The sequence below is a fragment of the Pieris napi genome, chromosome 6, assembly GCF_905475465.1.
Source record: "Pieris napi chromosome 6, ilPieNapi1.2, whole genome shotgun sequence".
Taxonomy (NCBI): domain Eukaryota; kingdom Metazoa; phylum Arthropoda; class Insecta; order Lepidoptera; family Pieridae; genus Pieris; species Pieris napi.
In genome coordinates, this window is record NC_062239.1 from 2,627,749 (window position 1) to 2,655,189 (window position 27,441).

At 33.5% G+C, this 27,441-nt stretch overlaps 3 protein-coding genes across 5 annotated transcripts in view; 1 reads left to right on the forward strand and 2 right to left on the reverse strand.

Moving 5' to 3' along the window:
• Positions 1 to 210: 210 nt before the first annotated feature.
• LOC125050086 (cyclin-dependent kinase 7) lies at positions 211 to 3,401 on the reverse strand. Its single transcript, XM_047649676.1, has 7 exons — positions 3,146 to 3,401; positions 2,821 to 2,989; positions 2,611 to 2,745; positions 2,157 to 2,322; positions 1,606 to 1,783; positions 913 to 1,085; positions 211 to 520 (listed from the first exon to the last, which is right to left on the reverse strand). Exons 1-7 carry the CDS (start codon positions 3,197 to 3,199, stop codon positions 379 to 381), a joined length of 1,017 nt encoding a protein of 338 aa, XP_047505632.1. The 5' UTR covers positions 3,200 to 3,401; the 3' UTR covers positions 211 to 378.
• A 113-nt stretch (positions 3,402 to 3,514) lies between these two features.
• LOC125050083 (DET1 homolog) lies at positions 3,515 to 6,594 on the forward strand. The gene is made up of 5 exons (XM_047649672.1): positions 3,515 to 4,046; positions 4,123 to 4,248; positions 4,423 to 4,646; positions 4,832 to 5,734; positions 5,807 to 6,594. The coding sequence occupies exons 1-5, from the start codon at positions 3,732 to 3,734 to the stop codon at positions 5,997 to 5,999; spliced, it is 1,761 nt and encodes a 586-aa protein (XP_047505628.1). The 5' UTR covers positions 3,515 to 3,731; the 3' UTR covers positions 6,000 to 6,594.
• Positions 6,595 to 7,922: 1,328 nt separating this feature from the next.
• LOC125050084 (tyrosine-protein kinase CSK) overlaps positions 7,923 to 27,441 on the reverse strand; it is a 30,695-nt gene continuing 11,176 nt past the window's right edge. For all 3 annotated transcript variants that reach the window (XM_047649673.1, XM_047649675.1, XM_047649674.1), the window contains exons 3-16: positions 25,687 to 25,803; positions 23,683 to 23,760; positions 23,130 to 23,208; positions 16,605 to 16,698; positions 15,201 to 15,347; positions 14,453 to 14,543; positions 13,960 to 14,079; positions 13,302 to 13,437; positions 12,337 to 12,502; positions 12,026 to 12,193; positions 11,539 to 11,755; positions 11,015 to 11,101; positions 10,395 to 10,577; positions 7,923 to 9,877 (exon numbers count right to left, since the gene is read on the reverse strand). In XM_047649673.1, coding sequence (XP_047505629.1) covers positions 9,875 to 9,877; positions 10,395 to 10,577; positions 11,015 to 11,101; positions 11,539 to 11,755; positions 12,026 to 12,193; positions 12,337 to 12,502; positions 13,302 to 13,437; positions 13,960 to 14,079; positions 14,453 to 14,543; positions 15,201 to 15,347; positions 16,605 to 16,698; positions 23,130 to 23,208; positions 23,683 to 23,760; positions 25,687 to 25,803 — 1,686 coding nt within the window. In that variant the 3' untranslated portion in view covers positions 7,923 to 9,874. The remainder of the gene's footprint in view (positions 9,878 to 10,394; positions 10,578 to 11,014; positions 11,102 to 11,538; positions 11,756 to 12,025; positions 12,194 to 12,336; positions 12,503 to 13,301; positions 13,438 to 13,959; positions 14,080 to 14,452; positions 14,544 to 15,200; positions 15,348 to 16,604; positions 16,699 to 23,129; positions 23,209 to 23,682; positions 23,761 to 25,686; positions 25,804 to 27,441) is intronic.

The window sequence follows — 27,441 nt, forward strand, 5'->3', positions numbered from 1 at the left end:
ATTAAATGTTGCGCCTTGGAAGAGAATGGCAGAAGGTAGTCGTAGTAAATGCTTTAGAAACTGAAACCCATACAAAGTATTTAATAAACCGAGCCCTTCATTTGTGACACAAAGGCAAATTCATCAAAAAATATATCGTATATTAGGGAGCGGTCAAGTATTACGTCACGCAATTTTTGGAGATTATTGACACAATAATAAAATAACATATTGGAAATATATAATTTATTAATCTTATTACAATTTTGTCTTAAAAATAGTCATATTCGTTAATTCCTAATTTAATATGCGTCAAAAGTATATATATTTTGAATACATTGCATTTAATGGCAGTGTGAAATATCTGCTTAGATGATTTAGAAATATACTAGAACAGGGTTAAAATTGTAGTTTTTTTGCTAATGAACCACCGTCGATGTTGTCCAGCAACTTTCTCTTCAAAGACGGCTTTTCTTGTTCTAGTTTTGTAATGTTTGAGGGCATCGGGAGTTTCGGCCCGACTGTTGGCGGCGGCTTGTTACTGTTTGAGTAAAAACATTGTTGTCGTCATTTAGTTTAATACAACGAATAAATAAAAAATACTAAAACTGATCCCAATGCCACATATTTTCAGGTAATGATAAATTTACCATTTCTTAATATCATATCAAACCCAGATCTGTCATGTAGACGTTAGAATTAACATATATATAATACATACATATAAACGTAATAAAGCTGGCGAAGCAACTTTGAGCGAATTCTTATACATAATTTAAAGCGAAAAATAAAAAGAAAATTTTTTGAATATCTTTACTTAGAAATCTGAGCAAAAACAAATAACAAAGCAATGTTCATGGGCTGATAACTTGGCTGTGAAATCAATGTACGATTTTCAAACTACCCTCTTTTTGTTTATATACACATACTGACCTAAAGTAAGGCATCTGCAGAGCCTGCGTGCAATCGCAGCGACGCGGAGGGTATAAAGCTAGCAGGCTCTCTAATAAGTCTATGAGGTCATCAGACGCCGCACTGAAGATATGCCGCAGCGATTGACTCGGAAAATGCTTAAACTTAACGTAGTCTGTCAGGTTTTTCATACCCTGGGGAAAATAGCAGTTTCATAGAGAATATTTCATCTTTAAACAAGTCGAATATTGGCTTTAAGTTGAGGCTGCACTCGCTTAATGTAACTTATTAAATTTATTTATTTTCTGTGTAATTTAAAAAAAAATCAAGCCTCTGGCTTAATATTGTAATGTCCTTACGAGAAAAACTACTTCAATTATTTGTTACTATTCACTTTGTTGCAATTTACAAATAAAGTTAGTATATTTTATAATACAGCTCTGAAACCACAGTTTTGCATGACTTATGAATATATGAACTGATTGAAGGTTCCGCAAGTATATAATATTAAAATGAAACTTCTCAGACCCATTTAAATGTGAATCTAACTACTACTATATAACTTTTATTATTCAATATTTCAAGTATTTTGAAGCAGTTATTATAATATAAATGTATTACACATAATAAATTTGTGTTATCTGTTAAATCCTAAAGAAGTTTCTTATGTAATATAAAATAATAAGTTTAAGGCATAGTGCTAAAATTCCTTACTGGCCATGTTTCCTCAGTGGGTGTTCCAAAGACGGAAAATATTTTAGACAGTTGATCTAAATCTGTTTCACCCGGAAGAAAAGGAACTCGTAACAGCAGCTCAGCCAGTATGCATCCAACTGCCCACATATCAACTCCTGTGCCATACTGTCTGGCTCCAAATAGTAGTTCAGGAGATCTACTCATATGAAGAAAAAACTAATTGTGGCGTACCTATGCCTTATATCTATATTAATGATTATATTAGTATAAATGCACATGCATTGTATTAGAGCAGGGAGTATTAAATGTAACTTCGAACTGTAAACATCGTTCTTATTTAGTCCCGTCGTAACATGGCGACCCTGCCATTTAAGGTTCGGTTTTGGGTTGCAGCTTAGTGAATTGTAAAACATGACTACTAATAAATATTTTATCAGCATCAATATACTTTGATTTCAGAGATAAATTAATAAGAATATGTGAAACTATCTTAAAACAATATTTTTTGTAAACAATGCACTTATTTAAAAAATTTTATGTTTAATTATTGTCCATTCAAAACAAGTTACCTGTACCATCGGGTGACAACCTGATGTGTATTTATTCTTGTAGGTGACCCAAAAGCTTTTGCTAATCCGAAGTCACCAATTTTCAAAATGCCCTCTCGATTAATCAGCAGATTATTGGGTTTCAAATCTCTGTGCAATATCCAATTTTCATGCAAATATTCTAAACCTTAAACAAAATTTTAATTTTTTTATTTTATTAATTTAATTTTAAAAATTTCATACAAACCAAAACAAAACAGTTAAGTCATATATTAAATTTCTTCTGAATGTTAATTAAATAAATAAAGATTCTGCTTAATTAATTAAAGCCAGTAAACCAAAAAGATGGCTTTTCTTTAGTTTATAGTGTAGGATAAACAATTTGTTTTGTGATTGCTTAAAGCTTTTTGGGCAACTCAGGTTACAGAACAGGACTGATAAAAAATACTATATTTTACAATTATGCTACACATACCTTTTAGAGTCATTATGGTATAAGCCTTAACATTTCCAGGAGTAAGTACGATTGTATTATCCTTAACTATCATTTCCAAATCTGTATCCATAAAGTCAAACACTAGTGATACATTTGACTTGTGTCCAAAAACATCTAAAAAAATTAAAACAATTTTTATTAATCAAAATTGCATAATTTACAATAACCATACAATTAATATTAACTAACCCAATAAGCCAATGAGATTAATATGTTGTAATTCTTGAAGTAATTTAATTTCTCGAAGGGCAGTTCTGTTAATTCCATCTTGTGCCTCCTGTCTTGAACCTATTTTAATTTTCTTGACTGCCACAATTTTATCTGTTTTAATATCTCTAGCCTTGTATACTGTAGCAAACTGAAATTTTTTGTTATATTCATAAATTCATGTCAACATTTTAAAAAAATATTTTGAGGTTACTAGAATATTTAAGTAGTAAAAACATGTAATGTTAAAATTCAATAAGCAGCATTCAAGTTCAAGTAATACAATTCAAATAAAAGTAAAATTTACCTGACCCTCTCCCAGAAAGTCAATCTTTTCATAACGTACAATAGGTCTTTCCATATTTTCTTAGTCAAAAGTACACCAAATATACTGACAATAATAAACTCAGTTTGAACTATAAAATAAACCAGTGAATTTCATTTTGATTGTCAATATTTTGTTTCCTGAATATTTTTAAAAAATTGAATTTTACGGATTCTCAACAGCATTTTTTTGAAACCTGTGATGAAATACGAATATTGACAATTTAGCCTGAACTTGCTTGACAGATAATAAATTATTTTTGACAGTTAACAATAAGATTTGAATTTTTGTACATACGAAATTATATTTTTATACATATGAAATGAATGAAAACCCAGCTAAAATGATTCAACTTTCAAGTGACAGTTACTAAAATTTATTCTACGACTGTAATCTGTGATAAATGTCGTCAATCATCATTCAAATTATTTGTTATTTATTTATTATTATATAAAAACAAAACAGTACATCAATAACGTGGCAATTTCATATAGCAACTATTTCTTATCCACTAAATGAATTTTATTGCCACGCTTTACTGTTGAATGATCTTATTGCTGAAGTTATCATGAATACAGGATCTCCAGATAATGTGTTTTACGAAGATGTACCTGAAGGAAATCTCAACGAAGATTTTTTTTGTACTGAAAAGATTGTTCCCAGAAAGATAAAACCACAAAACATTGTAATAAGATTAATGAATAGAGAAATTTATGGCTCTCGAAAGCCAGGATCACACTTCCATGTTGTGCGTGAATTTTACCAAAACGTTTTCCCCAATTTAACTATTGTAAATGTAGAAAAGCCCCCTTGTTTTCTTCGGAAGTTTAGCCCTGACGGCAAACATTTTATAGCATTCTCAGCAGATCAAACATCTCTAGAGGTATTTTATTTTACAATAATTGGATTTAGATGCATTCTTAATATTTTCTCTTATTTACCTAAACAATTAATTTTAGATTTACGAATATCGAGGAGCTGCAGCAGCAGGTGATTTGGTTGCAGGTTATCCTTCAGACCTGTTGAATGCAGATGCTGATGCACATCACAGAATAAGAACACATATATTTTATAGATTTTTTAAGGTAGTTTTTTAAATTCAATTATAAAAATTGCTTCATAAGCCATTATTCGTATTGTATCTCAAAACATTACATTTAAAAAATATTGCCAGCAAAAGAAACATACTACTTGACTTTTACTATAAACTACTACAAAACTTCTGTGATAGTAATATTAATTGTATATTTGTTTTGCAGCCTAAATTTACTGTAAATGTGTGCCAACAAAGAATAGTTGGAAGACATGAGCGAAATGGTGGGCAGCTCCCACTCATGGAACAGCAATTGAATAGGGAATGTAGTCTTTTTACTGAAGATGGCAGATATGTCATTGTGGGATCAGCAGCTCATATTCCTGATGACTTACGCCCACACTTTTACAACATACACAGCAATAATGAAGCTGTTACACCAACTATTAGGTATTTATAAGCTGTGTAGTAAGCTTGATTTGATAATAGTATGGTACAGGTAATTTGTATTACTGGAAATGTAATATATAGAATCTGTAGTTAGTAGTGTTACATTCATGATATACAATAGACACCTTTATATTTATTATACCTAACATTAATTATTATCTTAAATGAATTTCCTCAATTTCTAGATCAGCATTAGAAGACTACTCGCTGCACTTAGTTGACCTACATCATGGGAAATTATGTGATACTAAACATTTTAGAACTGACAAAATTTATCTCTCACACAATCAGGGTATCTATTTGTATAAAGAGGTTTTAGCTGTACTCTCAGTACAACATCAGACTATTCATCTCTTCCAAATAGTGGAAGGCATGTTGATAGAAATAAGAAAAATAGGAAGATTTTGTTATGATGACGATCCATTTATAGTGAGTTCTGTCTTTGCACCTATACTAAATGAGAGACCATTCCATGAAGAAACAATTAATAGTTTAAAACATAGACTTCTAGTTTTTCTATTTAAAAGAGCCAAATTTATCAGTGATGAAACAAAGGACCCATTGGAACTTAGGAAGTTTTATAAATACTTTGATATGTTTAAAAGTTTAAGAATGTGGAAAATGCAACTATTGGATGAAGATCATCTTTTTATCAAATATGCTAGCGAAGAGGTGGTAACCCTGAGAGTTGCAGAACCTAACAGCCAATCATCTTTTTTTGTTATTTACAATATCAGTGAAAGCAAAATATTAGAAGTATATGAAAACACATCTGAAGGACTTTTACAATTATTTGAAAATTACTGTGATTGCTTCAGAAATGCAAGATTGTGTGCAGATTCACAATTTACATGTTCACCATCGAATAACCTGTTTGCTAGGTTAACTCAACAGCGCTTCAAACAAACAATAGTAAGGGCAATTTATGGCGGAAAAACAGAAGCAACTAAGAGAATTTTAGCTCAATTGCCAATCAGTGCTCAGTCATACAGTGGCTCCCCTTACTTGGATCTGGGCCTATTTAGTTATGATGACAAGTGGGTGTCAGTTATGGAAAGACCCAAAGCATATGGGGAATATCCTATTAGGTAACAAATATTTCCTGTCTTCACCTAATTACTGTTTAAAATTATATATTGATTATTTCTATTTTTTTTTAGATTCTACGCCCGCGACTCTGGATTACTAAAATTTAAAATATATGCAGGAGTATTGGGTCAATCTGTTCCAGCGAGTGCCCGCAGGCTTGTTGCATTTACATTTCATCCAACTGACCCCTTTGCAATTAGTGTGCAAAGAACAAATTCTGAATACATAGTCAACTTTCACATAAGAAATGCAGTTTTTAGTTGACATCCTTTTATATATGTTCTATTTGATGTCACTCAAACCAACATTTAGGGCATTATTGTTTTTGTTATGCAAATTATGTACAATTAAATTTTATTGCGGTTATGCAGTTTAGGATTGAGTATTGGAGAGCATGTGTATTAATTTGAAAGTGTAAAAATATTTTATTACGAGTTATCGGGATAGGAACTCTATGCAAGTAACATTGATATTATAAATTGCACTTAAAAACATTCAACTATTGGCAAAAAGTGATTTCAATCTACAGTACATCAGACTACTATACTGTCACTATAAAGCGAGTTCCTGTCCTGTCATAAAGATTGATTAAATCCTATTTAGGTTTTATTTTTAATATGTTTGACATAAATGACAATTATTACTATACTACATACCAAAAAAATGGTACAAAAATCACACTATTTATAATAAAATAGCTGCAAGATGTAAACCAAAACTAATAGTAGTTCCTCCATTATTACAATGCAGTTTAATCAACCATTTAATAGTGGATTTCAGAATGAACAGTTCTGCCCATATTATGCACCACGTAAGTTGTTATGTACTCCGTAAATGTGTAACATTCAGCGAACAAATGTAATAGGAAACCTTTGATATACTGTTAAACTATGACTATGCTACAAAAAGTTGTTTGGGATCAACGTGGGTATTCATAATAGCGGTTGTGCTTCCGATTTCAAAATTAAGTTACCATCGCTACGGTTATTGAGATAACCTAATCGCAATTTCACAAAATATATAATGTAATCTTATTAGATACTGAGTATTTCAATGTATAAGATGTAAGATAATTATTAACTTATAAAACAAATGTTTGTAGCATTGCCATACACGGATATAGTTGGTGAGGGTAACGTTGCATCCCTAATGTTTCCCGATGGCTCCGTGCAATTCTTCTTCATACCTACCCATAAACGAGAAAGAAGATTCTACCCATATCATCCCTCTTTCGGACAAGTACAGGGGCCAGTTGAGGCGTGGTTTATAAGACAAATGTCCACACCGTAAGCATAAGTTCTATTCTTCCATAGGTCTTCGCAATTTATGTACAAATTACTATCCTTTCGCTACTTTGGCAATCTTTTCTTCGTATAAATAGGGTTCACATGGAACATTGATATTTTAGAGCTTAAAATATGGAACATACATCATACTTATGTGTTTTATTTAACCTATTTTTCTCTAGTAAAATTCCAAATGCAATGGAAAATATGCAATATGGAGATCCCTTCCTAAGGTCACATTACGCATCAAAACCCAACCTGGATTTAGTACCAGAAAAGCCATATTACCAAAAGGTAATAAATATCTTATAAATAAAAATTACTCATTGAATTTATTATTAAACATTTTTTTTATAGTTTCATAGCGATAACGTCACCTCGACAACAGATATCCATTATTTCTTCCCGCGCAAGACTACATTGAAGCATTCTGCTTTTGTGCAAGTGGAACACCCAGCCAAGTATAGTATTTGTTCTCAAACTGATTACATCGATGAAACATGTTTTTGTCCAAAGAAGTCTAAGAACAAATGTGAATACACTACGATCGATTCTAGCAGCGCAATGTCCATTGACGACGAGGCACAAACTAAAGAAAGGCGAAAAAAAGTGAGATTTAAAACGTCCAAATCTAGAGAACGCAAAATATGTTACTGCAAACACAAGCATGACCGAGGTGTAGATCAATCCGATAAAAAGATATCAACATACACAGATCAATCGATCAATTGTGCCGGGGCAACAAGTCAAAATTCCCAAACCCCCAGGAAGGGGTCTAATAACTCTATAAAGCCCGATTTGCCAAAATCCAATTCCAAGACGTCCTGTGATAGCTGTTGTGGTACTTGTTTCTATTGCGTCACTGATTGTACTTCAGACGGTTTTTAATAAAACGACCGAGCCCGCTTTACTTTATATTACACTTTATTCCTTAATTCGACACGTATTTACACTTGAATAGAACAGTAATAAACAAAAACAAAACGAGATTAAATTAACCTCCAAACCTTGTGTGAGCTGCTGTCTCAGTCGTGGGGAATTCCTTTCGACTAGTTTCGTATTAGTCGTTTGTTCCACGCGGAACGGAAGACGTGGCGGTAATAACTTTACTTTGGTAATATTGACTCTGGCGAGTCGCTTGGGTCTATTGACGAGGCCGCGAACGGTTCAAAAAATATTTGTGCTTTACTTTTAGGCAGTTTATGGCTTATCATAAGAGATTAATAAACGAGTATGGCTCGGAGTACATATACGATACAAGATAAATGAAAGTCTAGGACATACTAACGAGGTAGATACAAAACAATATTGCGGCTCGTCAATAGGCCGCATAGCTCCGGATGTTTACTGCTCTCCAATTCACAAATCATAAATAAACCGTAAAAAACAATATAACACTTATAACTAATATTGCATAGGAATAAAATGAATGCATTCCCAATAAAGCATAACCTGAATTCAGAATTGAGAAACATCTTATATGCTTGCAATACTTGAACATGCAATACGAGTTATTACGAGGGAGATATATTTACAAACGTAGATATATTAATTTCCTTTTAAATTTGTACAACGACAAGCATATAAGAATTAATAATTACTTAGACATCTCGAAGTGAGATTCATATATACGTCATGTTGGACAATATAATTTAATACTTGAATAAATTCACAAAACTGCGCGCGCGCAGGGAATTTTTGAACCTTAATTTTTAATACACAACCTTAAGTTGACATATGCAACATTTTACCCCAAAACTAAGCACACAATATACATCTACGACACAGTGCACACCAATCTATCACATTCGACGCAGATTTCCTAAAAATGCACAAACAAATATCAGACTTAAGTCTTTAAAGGAATGAAATCCTAAATACATACAATAGTAGATATAACAAAGAAATCAGCATACATTTGGACACAAGACAATGCGAGCGTCAGACATTCTTGGCTCACTTCAATCTGTTTTTAGTAATTGAAAATTACATAAAAATTATATATCTGGCGTTTTCTTTATAGAAAACTAAGAGATATATTTATTTTAATATAGATTAGAAATTATAATTGAAGTAAGACAAACATATCCTGCTTATCACCGGAAATAATTTCAGCGTCAGATTTGTATAGATCCTCAAATTAACATGTGCTTAGGGACAATGTCCAGTCCTTTTTGGGTAATCAACATACAAACGACACTACAAACATTATATTGACTAGACAGTACCATTTAAGGCGTACGGTAGTCAGTGAAAAAAGTATGGGCGCACTGTTTGAATAAAATTAACATGTACCCTCTTAGTCATGAAAACAAAAACCAATCTTATAATTGCACTGTTTTAACAGTCTGTCTCTTTTCATCACGGCGTAAACACCATTTCACAGAAAGAGACAAAAGAGAAATTTCATTAAATTTGCTGATTTTTTTTTATGAATAAGGAGATTGTGCTTATATGCGCCCAGACTTATGTACAAGAATATCCAAGAATAAATTTAGGCCTTCGAAAATAACGGGCTTTTAGTGCGTATTATATTATCTTAATTATTAGTGAATATTGTATAGACTGTATTTATATGTTTAATATATTAGATGCATATCAAAATAATTTGCACTTCTAGGTTTTTGTTAAAAAAAGTGAATGAAATAGCACGAGATCTTTACTAAAAGCCCCGGATAATCACACCATCGATCGGCTATTTACGAGGTCTAAAGTAAAATTTAAAAAATAATTTAGTACTTATTTAGATCATTAATAATTATATAAAATACAGTTACCATCTTCACAGCGCCCACATTTTAACTTGTACATTTTTTACTATGTTGAAACCTTCACAATCTTGCCGTTTCTTATTCACTGCAACAAGAGAGATTATATAAATATTTTAATCAAAAATAATGTCTAAGACTTCAATTAAATGCACAGCGGTGTTATGGACGAATTATATTTATGGTAACCTTACATTAAAAATTAGATATTATGCCATTATTTAAAACCTTCAACAAAGAAGCTACTTCGTTCAGGCAATCTCCCTGGGGTTTAGAGTTTATGAATACTTTTACAATTTACAGTTATTTTTATGGCAGTTCTAATTATTTATTATTTGGTACTACTCAGTAAAGTGACACTGATACTTTGTACATGAAATACGTAGATATCTCGAAAACTACTTGAATGAAACTCGGGTTTCATGAAACATGGGAATGCTTTCTTATTTGGAATATAATATCTGATTTAATTTAAAAAAAAAAACATGCGTACTCTGTACAATGTTACATACAGGTCACACTGATAACCTCCTTTTTTGGAGTTGGATAATGAAACAGTTGCTTAAACTGAAGAATAACTGTCAGATTAGTCTATCGTGACATACCTGGTGCGCATGCGCAGCGTCCCTAATAGAAGCGAGGCGTAGACGCGTCTGCGCGAAGGTGGGTCTATGAGTGGGGTCGGCGTGCCACGCAGCTCGCATCACTTCGTAAGGCCCCCCCGGGCACCCCTCGGGAGCCTCCATGCGGTACCCGCGCTCCACGTGACGCACCACCTCGGCCAGCGGCTGAAGTTTCATGAAAATATTACACATATTATACACAAAAGTAAAAAAGAACCGGAGTACCAGTTATGCGAACTAGTACAAGTCTTATTTGCTATATTTCACAAAAAACATATACATTAATTCTTTAATATGAAATATCAATATGTAAAAGCAACAAAAGATAAAAGGCAGTTCTTTTAGCGGAAATGGGCACAGCACCGACTTGCAGTGAGCCCTACATGCCCTTCTCTAATAAATGTCTTAATTAGACAATTTAAATTGTAACTCTCACTAGCCAATAATGTAAATTTATTTCATAATAAAAATCAAATATATTTTAGCATACAATAAAAGGCATATAAGCTGTTTCTAGATGGTGTTGTATTAATTATTATGAAACATTTTAAGCGGGGTAATCTCAAGTACATATATAATAACCAAACTGTAAAAATACTTACTATTCGAGGATATGGCACTCTCCCAAATGAATATATCTCCCACAGAAGAATACCAAAACTCCACATATCAGACTTGTTGGAAAATTTCTGGAAATAGAAATTATGTATGAGTAAATGATAATTTAAACAAATGTACGTAATAATATAAACACAGTAATTGCATCACAAATAACTAAAATAAATACTGTTATTAATATAAAAAGAGATAAAGTCAAACAAACAGGTACTATTACTTTTACATTAAAAATTATGTAATAATGACTCGAATTTCATATCAACTGACGGTATCAATTAAATAATTATGCCTCCGCCACTCAGTCCGTCCGTTTTTCATAACTCGAATGCCCCAATTTTCCTAGATTTGTACATTACACAAATTCTACGAGAACAATATATTTATACAAATTTTATTCCTATGTTTGAGCTTACTTTTAGTTAAATATACCACGCAATTTTTGCCTATCGTTAAACTTATACGATATATAAACTCACTGGAAGTTTTTCTCTTAACTATGTACACTTACATTAAACTTGAGGGCCTCTGGCGCAGTCCACTTAATGGGCAGCTTCGCCTGTACTCTCAACGCATCCGCCGGATCGTCGGGCGTCGCATCACTACGTGCGAGGCCAAAGTCCGCGACTTTAGCGGTTCCCTCTTGAGATATGAGCACGTTACGGGCAGCCAAGTCGCGGTGGACCACTCGTTGGCGCTCCAGATACTCCATGCCGCAACAGGTATCACTGTTATAAATGTTATTATGTAATCCAAATATATAAAATATATAAAGAGCAGTTTGGGTGACGTCAGAAGCTACGTTGTAACTCTTGAATATATTTTACTTTAGTATAATATAATGCGTATTGGGTAAGGTTAAAAAATGTTGTTAAATCTATTTTTAATCAAATCTGATAAAATAACTTTTTTTTTTTAAAGGTAACAATACTCAAATACTAGTTTTCAATACCAAAACTTAAACACTTTTTATTTATATATGTTTTAAGGTAACTAACTATGCAAAATCAATCTGATCCCTCTGCGTGACGTAGTGCCGTCCGCGACTGCGCAAGTAGTCCAGAAGTGAGCCCTGCGCACAATGCTCAGTCACGATGCAAGTGCTGCCGTTCGAGCCGAACACCACGCAGCCCAGCAGGCGGACTAGGTTCTCGTGCTTAAGGGACCTGGAATTAATATATACAATTATGAAATAGATTTAAGAACACGGTACTACTTAACGCGTTTTTATCTATATATATATTTATATATTATATATATTTTCAATGACATCTGTTAAGATTGATTTAAGGTATAGAAAAGCACTTACGCCATAACACTGGCTTCAGCGCGGAATTTGCTGGCTGCCTCTTTATCTTTCAGAATCTTGACAGCGACCTTCTGTGTACCGTTAAGGATGCCCAGCATCACATCACCAAATTCACCTTTGCCGATATTTTCACGAATCTCCAAATCGCGCTCTGCTATTATCCAGCCTAGAAAACAATTTAAATACAATATAACCATTTTTTCATGATGATATTACAATAGTTCTTTATGAGAAAAGATAGTAGAGAGTTTCTTGCAATTTCTTCTTGCCTGCTCTACGCCCTTGACTTGAACTGATAGTAAATGTAAATTTAGAATCAATTTAACATATTTTCTGTTGACGTTCATAACTGTATAGGTCGGTTATCGAAAGCTGGCGGGTTCACAGTACTCACACTAATGCAATTTCACATACAGTATGTTTCAAAATATGATTTTTTTGCCATGCTATACATTTTAGTCCACTCTGGTTTTAGTAAGGTTGGGTGGGTTGTAAATAAATAAAAATGTGTCAAATACATATAAAAATTAGGTGCATACGAGGGTGGATCCAAAAGTTCTAAGTTCTAAGTTCTATAATAATAATAATATTAAACAGTAAAGATCAACATAAACAGTAGCAAAAGAAAAACAATAACTGTCTCTTTTATACTCATAAGCTTGACCGAGCGCGAGAGAGACGGACAGTCTTTTCGTGATGTATTTGTGATTATATTCAGTTTGACATCACGTCTCGCGCTTATTCACAGACACTACACAAGCACAAAGTGTTAATGTGTTGAAGCCGCCAGCTTTAGATAACATACCTATACTTGGTTACCTTTATGAATAAAGTTATTTTGAGTTTGAGCAGCAAAGCCCTTTTATTTAATGTAATAAAGTTATATGGAAACTCACATTTCCAGAATGCGATATACCAATTTAAACCATTAATAACATATATTTATCTGAAAAATAAATACATACGGGCATCGACAAACTTCTGCGGCGGAATGATTCCGTCAGGCTGGTCGGTGGGCACTTGGGTGTTGTAGGCGTGCGGGAAATGGCCCGAGCTCAAGGCGTGGGACACGCTCGGCGTAGCTGGGTATGGCGGCGGTTGCTGGAAACGAGTTTCATATTTTATTATACGTACGAAATTAAATATATGTACATACATTCATAATTTGAAGTACATACTACATACAATATTATATTCAGTGGTAAGTCAAAAATTATTTATTCAGCCCAAAACTGTATATGGAGCTCATGTGAATATAAATATTTAAATCTATTTTGTATATGTACTAACATTCTTATGCGTATTAAGTCCCGTAAACTATCAATTGGGGGTAGCCATAATAGCTTATTTGCTGATTATTTTGGGGTATATGCAATGAGGAACTAGGGGTAAAAATATAAACTAAACTAATGTTTAATTTTTTTTTAATTTTAAAATTACTCATCGCCTTGTAAACATCTTCACGTTTTAAAATCGATTTAAAAACTAAGACATCAGATACACAACTTGAGAATTATGTTAAATGTGACAAGAGGCTAGGAATTCCTTTAAATTCATGAATACTATATGTATAACATAATACTTGTCACTTTTGCGAAGACCTTAGTAGAAAAATGATCTTACTGCAGGCAGCGGTGAGAAGGGCGGTTGCATCACATTGTTATTGTTGGCCCCATTCGGAGATGCTTTTGGCAGACAGCGGACTAGCTTTGTGCATAACCCATCAGCGTCTTTTAGGTAATGCTGAAATTATATTAAGATATATAAGTTCTTACAAGCCAGAAATGCCCGGACACATTATTGGCAATTAATTTCTTAAAAAATTTGTTGGTGAAAACATTGATTTCTGAAAATTACATCTCCCGGTAATATTTTATGCAACAAATATTTTATGTTTTTTAAAAAAAGAAAAATATAAATTAAAAACATAGTGAAACCTAGACTGTCTATTAGTTTCTCAATTCGTCAATACATCTTACATAGTAAAATAAACAAGAATACAAAAAGCAAATAGGTGCAAACCGTGGAAAAAGTTATGTTGATTGTTGCTTTTATTATATATTATTAAAAGCTACGAATATGTGATATTAATATAATTAAACCTTTTAAAGCTTACATGTATGAGATCCGTCATGTTATCAAAGAACTCTTCATCATCAATCGTCAGCCGTTGGTTTTGACTTTCCGGTACTGTTGCCCATTTTACTCTGAAATTTAATATAATAAAATTAATAACAAATGTGAAAAATGTTTTACAATAAAAAATCTCTCTAATCATATTACAGAACTTAAAATACATTTCGTATGGACATATTGGTGATTAAATTTTATACAAAAAAATCGCATATTTTGTCTGGAGTCCCACTTCAGAGCATACTATACATAGATTGAGATATCAGCACATCATATAGTTATACTATTGTGTAATTATACAATAGAGACAAGTGAGTTCAAGTAAAATTGTACAACACTGTTAGTCTGCAAGTTCCGATAGCAATACCCAACAGCAATCCCACACCTAATAAATAATTTTTGTACGTCGCGAGCCCAAGGTTGAGACATCAGCGCTATGAATATTCAAATCAAAATACGTTTATTCAGTTTAGATGCGTCTTAGGGCATGCTTATGAATGTCGAAAATGTTTACAAAATTCGCGAAAGAGCAAGACTACGTCATATTGAGAGAACTACTTCGAACTCGCATACAAAAGACGGGATCGATATCGCTGTCGGTATTGAAAGTTACAGAGGTACTGGAGCAGATCTTAATTATTTTGGCGTATCTTAACTATTCTCATATGACATTTAAACAGTTACAGGATTGAATTATAAAAATATATTTACTTTTAACAATATTATCACACCTGTAATGTTCCACTCGTCCTCTGAAACGTACGCAGAGTGTATGATCTCCGGGAAAGTTGGTACTCTCGCGCACAAGGAATACGCCATCTGGCGATCCCGAGAGCAACGCCTCCGCGCGCTCGCGGGATATCGCGCCGTGGTGCCATCTGTTAACATTTACGACTTATAAGACAAAGCTTGTGTTACATAAATATAGTATAATAACAATGTTGGCTTAGTGGTTCTATCCTCGGCTGTCCTTTCTGAAACTTCTAACATCAAAAAAGGGACGTGAGTCAGGCACACAGAAAACGGATAGTACGAACCTAAAAAAAACTCTAGTTGTAGGATGTTAAAAGAAACAAATGAGGACGAAACCGATACATAAACTTGACGCCTAGACCAAAAAGGTACTTGTTTCTTTTTTAAGTAAATATAGATTAAATTAACTACAAGGCTAATCCTAGTTACTAATTAGTAAAATTTTAATGTTTATTTAGTGTATGTAAACGTACTTTAGAATATTATCATTTCGTCGATCATGTATAATGCATGATATTAAAAATTTCTGGAAGCCGATTACCGCTTTACCCTTATTTTGTTTTAATTTATTTAAAAATTCTGCCTTGTAGGTGACCAAATGCTCTTTCAAGACAAATGAATAAAAAATTATGATAATTATATTAACAAAATGTAAAATGAAGACTTTAGAACTAAACAAGATTTATATAAAAATAAATATGCTTAAAATAAAATATTGTATATGTGAGTGTAATTTTTTAAATTTATTAAGTGTCTTTATTTTTTGTAGTAAAATGTGTGCACAGTATCTTTGGGCTAACCAAAAACGATGATAAATTCTCAATGCAACAGATGATGGATGCTAAGACCCATAAAGACGACTTATATTAAAAAACAACAAGAATTAATTTATTGCTATGACGATATCGTCATAAACTATATATTAGTTTTTAGCCCATTGGACCCTGAACACAATACACTAATAAACATCGCTTGCGCATACACTATGTTAATTGAATGACGCAAATTTGTAAATGCAAATAATATTTACTCGTGTTCACGTGTTTGGTTTGACTCCACTTCTATGACACCGTTGTTTTCCATTACGAGACACATACTGCTACAAAGATAGCTTTTATCTTATCGATTATTTTGTGTAATAATCAGAATACAACATTTGTCGAAAATGTATATTTCTCGATCAATATGAATGTTAAGAATTTTCCGGAAAAAAAAAAATATGTTACATATAAAATCGGAAACTGCTTTTTAACTCCCATATTAGTATGGTGGTAAAAAAGATAAAAGTTAGGAAATTTTCAGTATTTTGCTGTGCTCCGGAAATTATTTGTAATTATTACTATTGGTTAATGAATATAGAGGGTTAATTGGTGTATACTCACGGATATTGCGTCATATTGATGAGGCGATTAGCTGCGGGCGGAGGATTCTGATTAGACGTGTTCACCAAAACATCGCTTGGGCCTTTTGGGAGAACTGAAATTAATATTTTCAAATCAAATATAATAATAATTAACGACTATAGGTACTTTAAAATTGAAAAACTATGAAAATGGGTACTTTTATAATTCAATTTTTTTACGATTCATGAATGTCTCTTGACGGATTTTACCATAATAACTATTACACAAACTTATAGTCTTAATGGTATTCTGAAATACAATTTCATGTTCATGACTCCGTACGGAAGTTAATAAAAATAAGATACGGGCGATTTAATGAGTTCTACTTATTAGGACAAAATCGACTAAAAAGTAATCCAAAATACTTAATGTTTATAATATTGTTAATAAATAATAATAACTTGACATGTTATTCTTGATAACGTTTGATAAGACGTCAATAAATCAAATAGGTGGCCTCATTCCCAACTGACCTTCAAACCTTTATGAGACCTAATTTCACGTATTTTTCCGTATTCTTCACTCTTATTTATTATAGCCTCTATTCGGACATGCCAGTATTTTTCTTTATTTTTCGTATATTGTACTTTTCTTCCACTTTTGTTTGTCCGTTTGCCAGATGGCAAAGGCCTCCTCCAACCTTCTCCATTCTGGCCTTTCTATGGCCACTCTACCCCATGTTGTTCCCGCGACTTGTATAATGTCGTCGTCCCACCTTTTTTGTGGTCTACCTCTCTTTCTCTTTCCATCTCTTGGGTACCATTGTGTGATTATTTTACTCCATTTGTCCTTTCCCCTGATCATGTGGCCTGCCCATTTCCACTTTTGTCTTCTTATTTTCAAAGTTATGTCCTGTACCTTAGTCTTTCCTCTGATGTTACTACTCCTTACTTTGTCTTTTCTTTTGATCCCAGTCATGCTCCTTTCCATGGCATGTTGACATACGGAGAGTTTATTTGTTACGTTTTTTGTTAAAGTCCATGTTTCGCTCCCGTAAGCCAGCACTGGCAGGATGCATGTGTTAAATAATTTGCTTTTCGTTGAATTGTGTAGGGTCTTGTCTTTCATCACTTCTTTTAGGCTCCAATATTTTTTCCAGCTGTTTGCAACTCTTCTTTCGACTTCTTTGTTTCCGTTATCGTCTGGAGACATCAGTTGACCGAGGTATAAATATTCTTCCACGTAGGGGATTTGGTTCTGCTCCACTATTACAGGGTCTTTGTTGCCATTGGTCATGATTTTTGTTTTTTCCGGGTTTAGCTTCAATCCGGCCTTTGCACTTTCCGATGCTAGATCATTTATCATCTTGTTTAGATCAGTTGGTGTTTTTGCAAATAATACGATATCATCAGCGAATCGTAGGTGCGTTAGCGCGCGGCCATTAATAGTTATGCCCATGTCCCTCCATTCCAGATTCCTGAAGATCATTTCTATTACGGCCAGAAAGAGTGTTGGTGAAAGGGGGTCACCCTGTCTCACGCCTTTTTGTATTTGAAATTTATTTCCTTCTTTTTCTAGGCGGATACAAGCCGAACTGTGTTTATAAATGTTTTTTATAATTCTTATATATTTGTGCTCTATACCCAGTTCCTTTAAGGCTTCCCAGATTTTTGAGTGTATCAAAGAATCGAAAGCCTTACTGTAATCAATAAAAGCTATGTAGTATACAAGCTGGTACTCATTGTATTTTTCTCTAATTTGTCTTACAGTGTGGATGTGGTCTAGCACCGAGAAATCTTTACGGAATCCTGCCTGTTCAATGGGTTGTTGCTCATCTTATTTCCTTCCTATTCTTTCCAAAATAATCTTTGCAAAAATCTTGTAAATGTTAGACATTAGACTGATGGGTCTATAGTTTCCAATATCGCAGTGATTCCCTTTCTTGAATATAAGGATTATGATGGATTCAGTCCACTGTTTTGGGATGATTTCTGTGTTTATCACGTAGTTGAAAATTTCTGTAAGTATCGGTGCCACTGCTACCTTCGTTTGCTTTAGTATTTCATTGGTTATGCCATCTGGCCCTGGGGTTTTATAGTTTTTCTGTGTGTCAATAGCTTTTTCAGTTTCTTCCTGCATGATATAAGGTACCGTTTCGTTCTCTGGTAAGTCTATTTCTCTTTTATTTGTGTTATTTTTGTATAGTTCGGTGTAGTAGTCAGTAGCGATTTTGAGAATTTCTTGTCTACCAATTTTCTTCGCTCCTCTTCTATCTTCCATCTTAACAATCCATTCTTTCTTGTTAGTTAATTCTTTGTACGCCTTCTTTATTCCTCCTGTCTGTCTAATATGTCTCTCTATTGTTTCCATACGATGTTGTCTCCTGTCTTTCCTAATGTTTTCTTTTATTTCTTTACTAATTCTTGCAATTTCTTTTCTATTTTTACCAGTATTTTTCGCACTTATTAGCACTGCTCTTTGTTTAAGGAGGTTGACGGTTTTTTCTGTCATCCTGTTGTATAGGTTCTCTTTCCTTTTGCTATGTTCTTTAGTAGTGGTTACAATTTTATTTTCCAACCAATTGTATTTCTCCTGTGTGTCGGCGTCTTTTGTTTCATATTTGTAGTCTTTAAGTTTCGAGTTTAGTGAGTTGGCTATTTCTCCTATCAGATGTTTGTTAATTTTTATATTTTTTCGACTTATTTTTGGTCTGGGGTTCTTGGGTTGGGATGAGTTTAACTCAGCTCTGACCATGCGGTGGTTGGTGTTAAAATTTAGGTTATTGATGACATTTATGCTTGGAAAGAATTTATGTTTGTTGGTCAATATAAAGTCAATTTGGTTTTTTGATTTTCCATCGGGTGACAACCAGGTCCACATTCTGTTTTTCTTTTTCTTGAAGACGGTGTTTAATATGGTCAAGTTATTTTCCATTGCAAAGTCTATGAGCATTTTTCCATTCCTGCTTCTAGGTTTTGAGCTGTATGTATAGGGCCCTATAATTGCATCCTCGTCCCGTTGGCGTTCGCCAATTTGACCATTGAAGTCACCCATCACGATGATATTTTTGTGGGCATATGTCTGCAAAGCTTTATTCAAATCTTGGTAAAACTGACCAATTGTTTCCATATCTGCTTGTTCTGTAGGTGAATAGATCTGGATAATGGTCCATGGGTCCTTGTAATCGGGTACTTTTAAATTCAATAATGCTATGCGCTCTGATACACCATGAAATCCATCTATGTGCTTTGTTAGGTATTTTTTAACTAAAAATCCTACACCATGTTTTCCTGGGGTTTCCCCTATATGATATAGTATAAAGTCTGGGTGTGCGACAATGTTTTCTCCCATTCTTCTCACTTCACTCATGCCGAGAATATCCCAGTTAATGTTTTGTAATGCTATTGACAATTCCGATAAGCTTTCATCTGATCTTAGTGTTAATACGTTTAGGGTAGCAATGTATATTCTTGTGTATCTGGATGTTGGGATCTTCGTGTTGACGTTTTGCTTGGGTAGAGTTTGTGTAATGTTTTCTTTATTATGTTGTTGTTGTTGTTGTTGTTGTTGGTTCAATGTTGGAGGGTTTTGGTCTAATTCCCCACGGGGACCAGCCGGGTTGGGGAGTATTTTCTTAGCGTGGTAATTGTTATTTGTGTATTTTCTTGGTTTTTCGGTATGCTGTGTTTTATTATCGTTTTTAGTTGGTATGTTCTCCAAGTCCTGACGTTGAATTTGCTCTGGAGCGAAATATATTATATGTTTTGTTTACTTTCTTGGGAGCCGTTATGTCATTATTGTGTTCCTGTTTATTTTCAGATGGTGATTTGGATTGTGAGCGTTTCCTTTTAGAGTATGTCGACCCTTTCTCCTTTACTATCAGCTTATCATACCTTATAAAGGCGATTTTTCCATTTTTCTCTTCCTGTTCCTTCTTTTGCTTTAGACCCTTTCTTTTTAAGATGACATCTTTAGGATAGTCTTCCGTTGCATATATGTTTGGAGGGAAGTTTTTATTATTTTTTAAGAGTTCGTATTTACGCCATGTTAAAGAAAGAGTAACCAGGATTGGTCTTATTTTGTTTCCAATTTTCTTGCCAAGTCTTCTTAGATTGCTAATCTCCCAATGATTCCACTGGCGCACCCCTTCGCTTCTTCGTGCTGTTTCGTTTAATACATCTATTGCGTTCTTCCAGAGTTCAGCTGCGTTATTTTCCGTTTCTACAATGCCATGTAGTATTACATTGTTCTTCCTTGCTTCTCTTTCCAAGTTTTGCACGCGCGTTTGAAAGATTTTCACTTCTTCTTTTAGTTTCTGGTTCTCGGCTATAACAGGACTGAGTTTCTCGTCTATAGTGTTTAAAAGGCTTTTCGTGAATTTTTCAGCCAGTTCTTCATTTTGTTCTTTGAAAGATTGTTTCATTTCCTCCATTTTTTCTAAGAGAATTTTTAATTGGGATTCCATTTTGGGTAAGTTTCAAAGTACTTAATTTACTTGAATGCTTAGTTCGATATTTTATATTCCTGGTGAAACTGCCCTCTTGTGACGAGTGGATGTACTAACCATTAATGTTTACCTTATTTTCTTATGGTACGCTTTCTTCCAATTCAATGTATAGATTATTGCTTTATATGATTTTATTTAATATAGGAAATATAAAGAATTCCGAAATTGCACAGCAATAAATGCTCCTTCAATAGTGTGACAGTACAAATGTCACTGCAATTAATGCTCCTTATAGTAATTAGCCCGTATTTACCTCGACTTTATGCGATAATTTCTTTAAGCAACTCGGTCGCAGATATACAAAACAACCACGTCGGAAATTTGCCAATCTGAATTCCAAATTCACTATATTTTATTGTTCACATTTTCTAGCCACCAACACACTTTTGAAAAGTCGATTTTTTTGTATTTCTTCCGCTATCCACAAAGCAGCTATCTTTTCCATAGACAGATAGTTCACTAATATTGTCTAATTGTTACTTGTAATTGTATCTTTTTGCGATTCACTATTTTAAATTTATTATTTTATGAGGACTCGATGTAAACGTTGCGACTACCCACATTGCGTACCCTTCACTCTTACATAAATGTATATATACATATATAAAATATGTACATAGTAAATAATATAGTACCGGTTTCACAAATAGTAAATCGTCAAAACTCAACGATTTTAACTAATTGTCCCTTTATATATAACTGTTACTAGCTGACCCGGCGAACTTATACTATCTTATCATGGCTCAAAGACTTTGCGAGACTCCTGTTTGTCTTATAACTTAGAATTTAAGTTTAGTTCGTCTATCTTTTTCTAAGACGACGTAAATTCTGCGCGTTAAGCCTTTATGATAAGCGTGATTAATGTCAATTAATCATGATCTCATAGTAAACAATGGGTTTATACTTTAAAAGGAAGATGACAAAGCGTGAAATGTTATATCAGAAACGCTTTTGTCATCCAATAATGTTTCCTATTACCGAGCAGTCTATTACACTCATGTTTTGCGCACTCATAAAACAATGAAAAACGTTTTCCTCTACGCCTACAAAATTATTATTAACAGAAACATCTCTTATATACCAACCTTTTTCAAGCACCAGTCTCTCAGTATAATACATAGCTTTAAGCTTATTGTCAAGTTTATTATTATTAATTAAATTAAATTAAATTAAATAATAATAACTTGAGCTAAAATGTAGTTCGTGTATTGTTATAATCAGCATCTAACACTCGTACGGTGAAGAAAACATAGTAAGGAAACCGGCATGTCTCAAATTCAATAATAGAAATGTGTCAGACAAAAGGCTGATCACCTACTACTTAATGAAATGAAAATGATCAAAGAAACGGATGCAATGTGAGGCAGTTAACCCGTATAGTTTTAAAGGATTGTAGCGCCGCGCCACTGCATTATTATCTTTATATATACAAAATTCTCGTGTGACAATGTTCGTTCCCATACTCCTCCGAAACGGCTCGACCGATTCTTATGAAATTTTATATTAATATTCAGTAAGTCTGAGAATCGGCTACTATCTATCTTTCATACCCCTAAGTGATAAGGGGTGTCCACCCCAAAAATTTTTTTAGTTTTTAGATTTCTTTGTTCTTATTTTTTTATGATACAGCATACAAAAATACATACAACATATTACAACATATTGAACTAACAAAAAATTTTCCTACAAATAATATACATGGCAAAACAAACGTTTTCCGGGTCTGCTAGTTTATTTATATTATTCCCGAATAGGAGAGCAAGGACGTCCACTTGCTACGGTCCTGACATACCTCTAGCTTCATCCACTTTCATGACATTCACCATGCATGCTCGTAGCTTATTGGTACCTTTAACTTGTCCCTTTTTTAGTACCTACTGGATTTGGTATGTATCTACGACAAAACTAACGCGATTTACATTTATTATTGTTGTAATTTAATCTATAAATCCGGGGTCTAAAAAATCCATCTTTATTGGAGTATGCAGGAAAAGCTCATCATGCATCAGTGATTTTCTATTATAATATATATTAATTCTTTTAATTAAGGGACTTACCACCGGTCTGCGACGTGTGCATCACCGAAGGGGCGGGGCCAACCGGCGCGGGCGCACGCACGGATGACGACATCACATTCTGTTACAAATAGCACGTGTTACAACTCCATTGGACCGAGACACATGTTATTGTTACGTTATATCACGTAATATGTAGGCTAATGTGCGAAACTCGAAAAACACAATATTATATAAGTCAATTTGTCTATAATGCAAAGCGCTAATTAACCGTATGAAGTCCCGTAGCCTATCGTCTATCATCAAACTTATATTGATTGATTTTAATAGATTTATATTATTCTAAGACTGAACTAAATTTATTGCATTGGGCAATTTATTAATTATTTAGCTCGAAGCTCTATAATATAAAGCAAACTAACTAAATATATAAATATAAAGCAAACTGCACCAATTACATCTCCAACAAAAATCACATACAAGTTATCAGTTTAAACGCTTTAATCATTAAACACTCTAAACGCAACCGTTTTAGGCCATTAACCTGAATTATAGGAAATGTGGTAAAGAATTGGGGCCACATTGTACAACTTACATTATGTTGAATGGAATTCTGCAAAGCGGTGGGCGATAGAGGAGCGTGGGGACCATTATTGCCGACACCGCCTCCAGACTGCAATTTGATAAAAATATATTATAACCTGTTTATAGCTCATTAATGTGTGAACCTTGGACGTGCCATACGAAGATTTGGATAATGAAATATCGTACAGTAAATTTTCACTACAATTTTTTGGGGAATATGAGACAAAAACATTGAAGTTTCTTAATATTCCTATTCGGAATTTTGAAGGTTCTGTGCATGTTAAAGGTATTAGCTCTATACATACAATATATTATCAGTGTTATTCAAAAATACTCTATAAGCCTTCATAATAAATAGGAGTAGTAGTAAGGACGAAAAACAAGGGGTTTTTGAAAGGCCGGCAACGCACTTGCGAGCCTTCTGGCAATGTGAGTGTCCATGGTCGGCGGTAACATCAGGTGAGCCTCCTGCCAGTTTGCCTCCTATTACATATAAAAAAAAGACTGAGTATATCCCTAACAAACATTTTTATAGAACTAGATCAAAATGAGATGTAAAGTGATAAAGCATTAATAATGCCCATGGACACTCATATAATATAACTAGGTATTAAGTTAACACATGGAAAACAATATATTTACATATAGGGGACGACAAAAACAACAATGCCGCATAAATTTTAATTTATTCATCAACTACAGTTTATGGGGCATAGTTTAGTTTTTATACCGTTTTGTAACTGCGCACTTTAATTATTACATATGGTTGTTTATGCATCGTACCATCGTCGCATGTGATTTGAGAAGCAGGCTCCTACATATTGGGTCAACAATATTAATATCAACAATGTATGATATTTCAGAAGGGTGTCTTATGAATTAGCTTTATACTAGTGAACTTCGCACTTCGCATTGGTTATATTAGTAAACAAAGAAGACACTATCAACGTGAAACTTATCGTATAAATCACCTCATAATTAAATTAGTTTAGAAGTTCAGATTAGCTGTAATATAAGTACAAGAAAATCCTAATTCATAAACTTAACATAAGCTTAATGACTATTCATTTATCATTCTCTAATTCGGGCTGATGTACGATTATGAAGACCTATCGCTGCATAATACTTCGGTCAACAGAGGGAATTTCTTCGCCAAGAATTATTTTTGTAGAATTAATGTAGTTTATCTATAGAAAAGTTCATGAATAATGAAATAGTTTTTACTTTTGCGCGATTAAATTACCAAAAACCTACTCAGAATACCTTCGCGTCGCATAATGATTTGTTAAAACAAAAATACATATACGAAGAGAATACAATATAATAATTATTGTTGTTATTGCCGCCATTACGAATACATTTATTGAAATTCTAAGGATTGTTACTTCCTCGAGTAATTCGATTATTGTTGAGTAATATTCTAATCGGTTGTATTACTGCGCAATTAAAATGAAACAAGGCGCCTCAAGGTACTTATTGATAATAGCCATTTGTAATCAAAAAATATACTTGTATACCAATTTTTTTTAAACATCTCTCTGATTAATGCCACCTTATATGACTTATTATGCTTTATTTATTTCGTAATGGTACAGCAAACATAAATTATATAAAAGTAAACACAATTATACTAAAAATATAGGCAAAGATACAAAAAGGTTCAAACATTTAGCAAAAAAAAAACCAAAATGATTCAAACATTTAACTAAGTAATACCTTATTCAGTTGTGTTGTGTGGTGTTAAAGTGAGGGTATGTACGTATATGTGGGGTGTGCTCATGATGCAGGTGATTTAATTATTAATTCTATCTACAGCTTGAGAGTCGTATGTGGACGCCTGATTAAAGAGCTATGGATACATCGACTTTACTAAGATTATTTTGACAGACTCTATAGGTAGAAGTAGTACGTATTTGAGCTTGGCAAACCAGTAATTAGGTCTTAGCGCCTTACTTACGAAAAACAACTTCCCTAATTAAATGCGTAGTCACCTTAGAAAAGAAATTGTAAATACCGGTAGTTGATGCGGCGGCTGAGCACGCTTGACCCTCGCGGGCGCGGTGGGCGGCGCAGCTGACGCGGAGTACCACCCGCAGGGGCCCACGCCCTGACCGCCGGGGTGCACGCCGTGCTGAAATTTTAAAATTAATCTTATTTACTAATACATCAACAGTTTTCCTATAAATCTAGTGCAAGTGCAAATAAATGAGGTTGACCACTTTCCTTTTAGTAACTAATAAGTAGCATGAAGTACGTACTCGAACGGAATCTATCACAATCGATTCCTCGATACGGGAGCTAGTCTATAAGAAAACCCCAAAATAAAATATGTAATACCTACTTTTCGGCACGTGTCTGTGTCTTAGTTAAAACACACATAATTTATTTCGTAGTTTTTGATACTTTTAAACGGGGAGTTGCTTAGATTGAAATATGACTTTTAATTGTATCAGTTAGAAGCATTTTCAATAAAAAAAATAAGGAAATAAACTAGTTTTATTGAGCAATAACGATAAGTTTCGTCGGCGTATCGCATTGAGCGTGGAAAAAGACAATTTAGTTGCTTCATAAAGTTAAGAAACATAAATATTTTATAGAATTCTTCCGCACGTAACGCTAATTATAAAGTTGTGAAGCAACACGGAAAACCTGTTACTATAATAATCTGCTCCATTTTCATAATCATAATTTACTTGGTTTTGTTACCGAGAATGCAGTTTCGGTGCATTAATAACTAGATTAGGGAAAAGCACACTCAAACGAGGTGCCTAATTAAAGGAATTTTCTTAGATCCTTTATATTAATTATACAGTTAATTAAATGTACAAATCTATAGGTTAATAGCTGTCCCCGTGAACTCGGTTTCTCCTTAATGTGATTTTACTTAGCCTACTTTTTTAGTACATAAAAACATGGAACATTCTGCTATGCTACCCCAGATACTGTTCGGTTTTCTGGAATGAAAACTTTTTAGGTTTTTCTGTGAGTTTTTCTCTATATTAACCTCAGAGTTCAAGTCATAAGATTTTAATTAACAAATAAAAAATAGGGGTTGATCGTAGAGGGCTTGTATGTATTTTTAATGCCACATAATAAAAATTATCCAAAAAATAATAAAAAATTGAGGTTCCCCCCATTCACTTAGGGGGTTTGAAATATAGACAGTAGCCGAATCTCAGACTAACTGAATATGCATAAAAAATTTCATAAGAATCGCTCGAGCCGTTTCGGAGAAGTATGGAAACGAACATAGTGACACGAGAATTTTATATATATAGAGATTATATATTTCCATAAACATCGATAATAAATCATAAAATATTAAACAAATCTGTGTATCTACTTTCAGAAAATCCTACTAGAATTCTACTTTGTATAAATTGTAGAGAAGATATATGGTTCAAATGGGAAAACCTGACGGTAATTGTAACATAACTCAGAGTATAATATGACGACGATAAATTGCATCGTAATACACACTACGTGTTCAGTGTTTTCATTAGATCAAATGATCATAAAATATGGGAAAATTTTCCTTGTATGATGATACTGGGAAATCGTGTTGATTTATAGTAATGATTAACTCAGATGGATGCACAATTTTCTGCAGTGAGCCTAGATTTGTGACATCTAGTTTCTCAAATAATTACTTCTTTCCGCGAATGCGATAGACGAATAAGGTTTCAATGTTAGTAAAAGCGAAATAGTTTCATTCGAAGAATTTACACTTTACCAACCTTAAAGAGAGGAACCGGCCGATTAAGTTTTT